We start from the raw sequence: 8149 nt of genomic DNA on the forward strand, positions 1-8149 counted from the left end.
CGGCACGGGCGGAGCGGAGAGCCTCGCCGCGGGAACCTGGCGGCGCGGAGAGGGAGCTCGGGGTTAGGGAAGCGGTGCGGAGAGGGAGCTCGGGGTCCTGTATCGTTTAAATTCAATACGAAGTAGATTCACGTCAATTATGTCCTGAAGACATTCGAAAAAAAAATTATGTCCTGAACAAGCACAATAGTCACACTGCCCAGTGGGCCCGTGGTGATCTCGATCGAGGTTTTGGGAGTGGGGTTTTGGTTTCGTTTTCAGGTGGCCGATTATTGCTTGGGCCCACAAGTCATAGTCCTTTTTTATGTGCGCAACGAGAATACGGAAAAGGGCTAAATATAAATTTTAAACGTAAGGAAAAGGAGAAACAGGAAAGAAAAAGACGAGACCTGCCTCCATGGCAGCCGAGGGTTCCGGCGGCGGCGGCAGCGACCGGAAAAGCTCGCCGGTGCCGACGAAGTCCGGAGGAACCGGTGCGGCGAAGTTCCTCGCCGGCTTGCCGTCGCGCGGCAACTTCGCCTCCAGCTCCGTATCCAGCCTGGTACGAGCCCTCGCACTAAACCCCAAATGGTTCCTTCTTGGCGTTCTGCCGCGTCTCGGTCGATTCGCGCGGTGAGGGGATTCTGAGGCCATCTTTTGAATTGTGAATCTGCGCAGGGGGGGCTCAGGGTTTACGTCTGCGAGCACAGCACGAATCCCCCAGGTTAGTGGAGTTTTAGCTCGTGAAGAAATTAGTTTGCTATGGCATTACAGTTCTCATTTTGCTTTGCGTGGTAGGTTAAAGTTTGGTCTTTTATGTTGCTCTAGTGTTTGTGATGCGTTGAAATCGGTGGAATGGAAGCTATCCGTAGGGTTCTAGGAGTGTTTGTGTAATTGGAATTTTGTTGGTCTAGGGCTTGTGGGTTTGTTCAATAGGATTAGAAACAGTAATGTCGTGTTCATTGTGCATGAAATGAATTGGACTTGCTTTAATAGTGTGGAAATTAGTGGGCCTTTACCTAACAATTCTCATTTTCCTTTTCTTAGTGTGTTAAATCAAAATTTGGTTTTTTATGTCATTGTAGTGCTGTTTCATGTGTCAAAATCAATGATGTGGAAGCTGTCCGTGGGCTTCTAGGAGTACTTGTGCAATTCGAATGTTCCGATCTAGGTTTTGTTCTTTGGATTAGAAATAGTATATTATGTCTAATATGCTAAAAGTGTATTGGATTTGCTTTAGGAGTGTTGGCACTTGGCAGTGATAATTATGTGGAAGTACTGCCTTTTGATTTGTTTGCAGTGCTAATTTGCTCTTTTAGTGATTTTGGTGGTACTGGGTGCATTATAGTATACACACTGCGCAGTAAGAACTTGTAGGGGGTGATTGGTTGCCCGCATCCAAGGATCCCGGCTCCGCGGATGTGTATAATCTCAGATAAAAGCGTGTTTGGTTGCCCGCATGCACTGTTCCAGCCTGGCTTGGGGGATGCAAATGTACGCGCGCAACCTGGCTCAGGAGGGAAGCTAGATTCGAGCTTCCCTCCGCAGCCGGGCTGGGCGGATGTAGGCTGTTGCATCCGCTCATACAAACGGGTCTACTTGTCAGTGTCATAAAATCACCTTCATGCGAGCAACCAATCAAAATCTCAGCTCTTGTATCCACTAATACGACCTCAGATTTAATCAACCAAACAGAAACTCAGCCCAGTCTGTTCAGGCAGATACAACCAACCAAACATTCTTCTGTTCAACACTCTTCCATCCGCTTAGCCTGCTTCCCCTCAGCCTGTGTATACGGTCCATGCGAGCAACAGGACATGCGAGCAACCAATCACACCCGTAGTGTTTTCCTCACTGTTCAAGTTCTCTGATGACATTGCAGTCCTTTGCTTGATATAATGGATTTTCGATTCTTGACTTAGTGTGCTTTTGCCTTTCATTTTTCATTCATTTTTCTAAAGTTTTGCTGGTTACAAAAGGTTGTATTCTAGGGCCTGTTCTTGATATTACTATCAATATTTTAACTTTAGTGTAAGAGATCATGGAATTTTTCATGCAATCAAGTATCTCGTAGTGTTTTAATGAAAAGGATTGAGGGTGCAATTTTGCATTGGCAGTAGGTTTAACGAGTGGTAATTGGCGGAGAAAATCATCTTAATTACTGTTCTTTGATATAGTCTGGAGGGTTACTGTTCACCTGATGGCTGTTTTATGGTACATACTGTAAACTAGTAGTATCTGTAACTGTTGAGTAATAGAACACAGTGACTTCGGGCTATGGTCAAAAGTTAGTGTTCTGCTTGGTTTCAGTGAGAATGATGTAGCTTCTTTTGGAATTGCAGACATAACTTACAAGCATGTCTTAAGGGACAGTAGTGATTATAGCCCAGCAGTTTAATTATTTTCTTCTCATGGAGTCACTTGTCATCAATGGAAACATTCTGGTTTGAAATTTATTTCCACAAGAGAAGCTAGCCTCATTGACAAAAACTGTTACAGCATGTGACATGTTAAAAGAGGCGTTGTACAAGCATGGAAAGTTATTCATGAAAAACAAACTTAAGATTTGCAATGTTACCAAGTAGTGCATGTAACTACATATGTGGTGTGCCACATTAATCATCAACATATGATTTATGCCATGTTTTCTCTTTTATTTAACTAGTAAATCTCTTTGTTATTTTAGAAGGACAAGTTATAAAGACAGATGCAACAAATATTTTAATCAGACATCTCCAGTTGAACAAACAGAAGAGTGAGGCCAAAGATGCAGGTTCTAGGGTACCAGGGGAAAGCAGCAAAGGGAAAAGGTAAAGTTGCAGAATTATGCAAATGTCTTGTTACAAACAGTCCTTGTCATTTCCTGTACATATGAAATTGCTAAACATTTGTGGCATTCCCTGCTGCATTTCTAGCTCTTTTTGTGGTCCTAAGGATATTTTGTAGTTATTACTCTTTAGATGCAGGCCTGTTGGTTCCATGTTCTTAATTTCTCTATGCTCATGGCTTATTCTGGTGTACATTAGATCCTGTTTAATATCCTTAGTACTTCAAGACCTTTTGTGCTTGTATGTTCTTCCATATTTGATGTTGTAAATTCATGTTTATTTTTCTTTAATATTCTGTCTTAACCAGTGATAAGATTATGTTCGTGTTTCGTCAAGTAAATTCAAAATTCTCAAGCATTGAAAAGAACTTTACAAATTGACATTTAGAATGTCCCTTTTTTTTCTTTTGATGAAAGGTGTAAAATACTTGCTTATACAGTTGGAACTCTTTTGGGTGTATAAGGGTTCATCAGATGATAAATGGGTGAGCTGGATATCTTCCTAGTGTTGTCATCTCCTCACCCTACTTGGTGGATACCCTGCATGATTCAGTATAACTATCAGTTACTTCCAATTTTGCAGTAGATTCTAGTTCAGCATTCAAGGGAGACGGTTGTCAAAAAAATATTATACTTTTAATGCAACATGTCCTGTGTTTTAATAACTTTTCGATTGCTGAAGAGCAGCAACCATTATCAAATGCTCAAAATTGACATGGCTAACATGAATTGCAGAGGCATGCGTCAATTATTGTGGCCACTAGGACAAAACAGGTTCAGGTTATATATGTGGACCTTTCTAATTGAACATTAGTGATAATCTTCTACTAAAAGCATCTGGGAGTTCCACTCATTTTTACACTATCAAAGCTAATAAAGAGTCCACTCATAGACTGGGTGGTAAAAAAGAAAATGTTTGACTATTTCATCGTGTTCTAGGTCCATTTCTATAACTCTAGTACGTGAATTTGTAAACCATTATATTTTTGCATTTAATTGTGTATGATTACTTAGAAATATGTTAAATGAGTCATGCCTTGGATCCTGCCAGGATAAGGCTGGGTTTATTAGAAGTCTAAGATTCTTGTCACCACAGCAACTTATCTCATACCCTCCTATAGTTCTTTTCTGATGGTAGTTCATGTATGTTTGAGTATTCTACACATTTGAGAAAGCAACTTGAAATGTTTTTGTTAGATTCTCGATGAATTCTTATTGGGTAATACTAGGCTTACAGCAATACCTTACAGAAACATGTGGATTCTCCGTTACGAATCATATGATGCCATTTGTCCTTTGTCATGCTATGAATGTCACCTCTCCATCAGCAATTTATTAAAAGAATTTAGTTTCCTCGGAAGTTCTTACATGCTGATTGCTGATGATAATTTGTAGCTTGGTCCTCTTGTGACTACGTGTGAAATATCGTAGCTCTCAAGACCTTTATGGACCTTCTTTCTTAATGGTTGCTTAACTGCTTATCAGTTGGATGATGTGACTTTGCATAAATTTATTTTCGAAGTAAGTTGTCTTTTTTTTTTTTACCTAGATCTGCTGCCAGAAGCTTGGATGTCAACAATTCAGCTAAGAGGCCCAACTTGGGTAGTTCATCTGGATCACCTGCCTATGGTAAAGCTTATTCCTCCACTTTTACCGCCCAGTAAGTTCATTAAGTAGGAATCTACGGACGAGATTTTTTTTTCCGATTAGCATTTTGGGAAGCAAGGAACTGATACAGAGGGAGAAATGGCAGCTGCCCAGTTTTCAAAAGAAACAGGCATTTTTTTGTGAGTTCTCCGCAAACTTCCTATGAATTCTTCCACTTCAAGTTATAAAGAGAATCAGCACATCAAGGGGCCTTGTTCTAGATTCTCAAGACATAGTTCTGCTGGAGCAGATATCACACATTAAACTAGTAGCCATCTTTCTCTGTTTCTTTTTTTTGTATGTGTTTGAGATTATGTATTTTTTAATTATGCATGTCAGCAATAATAGCATTTTAAGAAACTAAATATTGCACTCTCACCTTTCTCCGAAACCCTGCATTAACATTTTTTTCTTAATCTGATGGATGCCTTAATCTTGCAGAAGAAGCAATATCTGGCTTTTCACAGCACACACTGCAGTCATTTACAGTTGAGAGGCTGCGTGGACTTCTACGACAAAGTGGTCTCTCAACTAAAGGGAAAAAGGCAAGATAAACCATGTTGAATTTTCTTCTCTGAACCTTCTTCTTGTTCTGAATTTAAGAGTTTTGGGTATTTTTATTTAAATTATTGATCACTAGTACATCTTTTGAATTTTTGCTCCCAGATCCATTGGTTGTATTCAGAAGGACATCATTGAATATCACCGAATATACTACACATTTGGACTTTTGGATAACATCAAATTTCTTCCATACATTTTTTTCATAGATGATTCTTGCTGTTTTCAGAACTCATGAAGTTGTATCTCAAATATTCACACAATACCTACCTGTTTGCACGGCACCATAAGAAATTATGGTTACGGCACCATAAGAAATTATGGTTATGCAGAAGTTTAATATGGTTTTGGCTAGTTGGTTTTGTGGAGTAATAGGAATAGGGGGAGAAAGGTCCATTCTTCTATAAGTTCTAGTGATGCTGTTAGGTGTTCGTTTAAGGAAGAAGATAATTATTGTGAATAAAGTGAGGATAGTTCTTTTGTATTGTTTAAGAAAATCTGGGTTGTTATAGGAAAGATTTATTTGATATTTTAAATATCTATATATTCATCGTTATCTTGTCCGAGAGCCATTTTTAAAATTATGATGGTGTTCTTTCTCAGGATGAATTGATCGCTCGCTTAAGGGAGGTGCAGGGTTGACATTAAGCTCATTTTGTTTTGTTGATCCAATACCTGTGGGCAATGTCGAACTCTGATGAGGAGCAGGATGAGTAGAGCAAGACTGTACTTGTTTTTTTTTTTTTTTTTTGAGCTAAAGCAGACTGTACTTGTTGAGCTGTTGTTCTGTTTAAACTTCAGGTGACGTAGTGACATACTTCAGACTTCAGAGCTTATCTGTAGTCAAAATTTGTTGAGTGGCTGTTATGTTTTGACCGTCTGGTCTTAATTATTTTCTTATATGAAATTAATTAGAAATGCAGATATGTGAATTTAATCCTAAAACTTCGCATATGGGTCTAATTTGTCCACACAATTCATTTGTACCCTCATATTCCTTGGCTATAAAATCTGATACCAAATACTATGCGCAACAGGAATCCCGTTGCTGCTATAGTTAAACAATTTCAAACAGACTAGCTCTGTTGTATTCTGTATAATTTTTATACTGAAGAAAAATGCAACTGTGATCATTGTTCTGCGAGTCACCTGCACAAGTTTTTCTCGTTGCTTTGATATGGGTGCCTAATCTTGGATGTACAATGGGCTGAGATACTTGCACAGTTGCACTAGTTCATCAGAAATGTAAAGCTGTTGGTCTCCTTGATGGTTTCCTTCTTCAACCTGTATAAAGCCAATTCTGAACTGGAGGCAGAACAATGAGGTGGCCAACTCATTATAGATGACATCAATATGACATCACTAGCGATGTTTGTAGATGGGTGGGGTGTTCATCGTAGTGCTCTATTTGTGTGTATTGTAGGTCTCAAAACTATACAAGTTGTCCGCTAGCTGTAATTAGAATTTTTTATTCCCTTCTCTTAATTAATTGAGGTAGAACTTCTGTCATTGCCCCCCACCCCCCCCCCCCAAAAAAAAAACTGGAGGCAGAGTACTGTTAGTTGTTAATCTGCTAATGTATCACTAATATGTACAATGTAAATATGAGAAATACTATTGCCTTTATTGGCATAAGGAAAATTGCACGCGAAGCACGCCTCCGTTAATCTTCAAAGTAAGTCAGAAATATTTTCTGCTTTCAGTTCAACAAGAAATTTGATTGTGACTTAAACACAGTAAAACACAAAAAGAAAGATGAGATTATTTAACTATTTATCATTCTTATCATATATCAATTCGGTCTCTCACTGACATGTACGTCATTGGCAGTGAGTTAGGGTGGCAAATCTGTTACCACTCAGCTGAAAAGAGTGACATAGTTAAATGCCTTCAGAAGATGCTTGAAAATCAGCAAATGGAGGAATGTTTTTCAGTCAGCTTATTGTCCAGAGATTACTTTAGCATTTTTTTTTCCTTTTTTCGCTTTGATCGTTATGCTGCAAATTGAAGATATATCACGCCAGCAACGGCAAGTTTCAATCAAATATCTGCTTGACTTTATCTTGGAACAGCTATGTGGTGATGGTCCAAAGTTATGGTCAGCTGTCATCCACCAATCTCTCGTTCATCTTTTCTGTCATTTTACCAAATGATGGAACAATCTCACCAGAAAAGCAAAACTGCATATCAAAATGAAAACGCAATAGAAAATTGGCTTCTTTGTTCTTTCTTCTTATCAACTCCCAGGCTATCCACTGGCACAGTTGTATAATTTAATAGAAAATGCTACTTACCCAAAGTTTAGTATGAGAGAGAAACTGTAATCCCTACCAGTGAAATTCTCATCTTTCATTTGTATTATTTTTCTTGAAGAGGAATATTTCTTTTGAATTATTACATTGTGAGTCTTTTTTTATCAACATATGTGTAGTTGTTGCAGTTGTCATCTCAGTAGTCAGAATCCTACTTCTATTGAAATGGAGCGAAATTTTGTTAATAATATTATTTTATTAGAAAATTGTAAAGATAATAGTCAAATTAAAAAAATTGCAAGAATAGATACTTATCGGCACGCGGAATACAGACAAGGGGTATGCCACATGCCGATAGCCTATGTGGCACTGGGCACGGGGGCCTATCGGCATTCCCCGTGCCGACAGACATCTGGATAGACACCAATAAGGGTGTCGCGGTAGCGGACAACCGACAGGCTTGTCAGCAAACAGAATGCTGACAGGCCTATCGGCACTCCATTTGCCGATAGGCCGATAACTATCTCTTTTAATTGATTTTTATTAATAATTAGGAGAATATCATGTATTCAATGAAAGATTTTTATTAATAATTAGAAGAATATCATGTATTTAATGATGCACGGCCATAACTCAATGTACATCCTATAAAAGAAGTTAAACTTTTTAAAAAATAGCAACTAAAGGCTACACATAGGTTGAGGCAATGATGCGCACTGTTGTTGAATGGCCGAAAATATTTGTTGTTCAAAGAGTTGTCCAAACGGCATCACAGAGTGGTTCATTTTTTTTCTAATATTGATTCGATGTAATTATATCAATATTTCTTTATTTAGTTGATGTAAAATTATGTGAGTAATTTTTTAGCGAAGTATCATTAGAA

At 38.5% G+C, this 8149-nt stretch overlaps 1 protein-coding gene across 1 annotated transcript; it reads left to right on the top strand.

The window, feature by feature from the left end:
• Positions 1-343: 343 nt before the first annotated feature.
• LOC133900808 (uncharacterized) lies at positions 344-5938 on the top strand. The gene is made up of 6 exons (XM_062342059.1): positions 344-541; positions 658-703; positions 2666-2789; positions 4356-4435; positions 4895-4998; positions 5618-5938. The coding sequence occupies exons 1-6, from the start codon at positions 398-400 to the stop codon at positions 5654-5656; spliced, it is 537 nt and encodes a 178-aa protein (XP_062198043.1). The 5' UTR covers positions 344-397; the 3' UTR covers positions 5657-5938.
• Positions 5939-8149: the final 2211 nt, after the last annotated feature.

This window comes from Phragmites australis, chromosome 19 (assembly GCF_958298935.1).
Source record: "Phragmites australis chromosome 19, lpPhrAust1.1, whole genome shotgun sequence".
Lineage (NCBI taxonomy): Eukaryota > Viridiplantae > Streptophyta > Magnoliopsida > Poales > Poaceae > Phragmites > Phragmites australis.

Excerpts from the sequence above, each read along its gene's own strand:
- LOC133900808 (XM_062342059.1), top strand. The coding sequence starts at position 398 with ATGGCAGCCGAGGGTTCCGGCGGCGGCGGCAGCGACCGGAAAAGCTCG. Across the intron at positions 704-2,665 it reads GCACAGCACGAATCCCCCAG|AAGGACAAGTTATAAAGACA; the intron begins GTTAGTGGAGTT and ends TTGTTATTTTAG. Across the intron at positions 4,436-4,894 it reads ATCTGGATCACCTGCCTATG|AAGAAGCAATATCTGGCTTT; the intron begins GTAAAGCTTATT and ends TTAATCTTGCAG.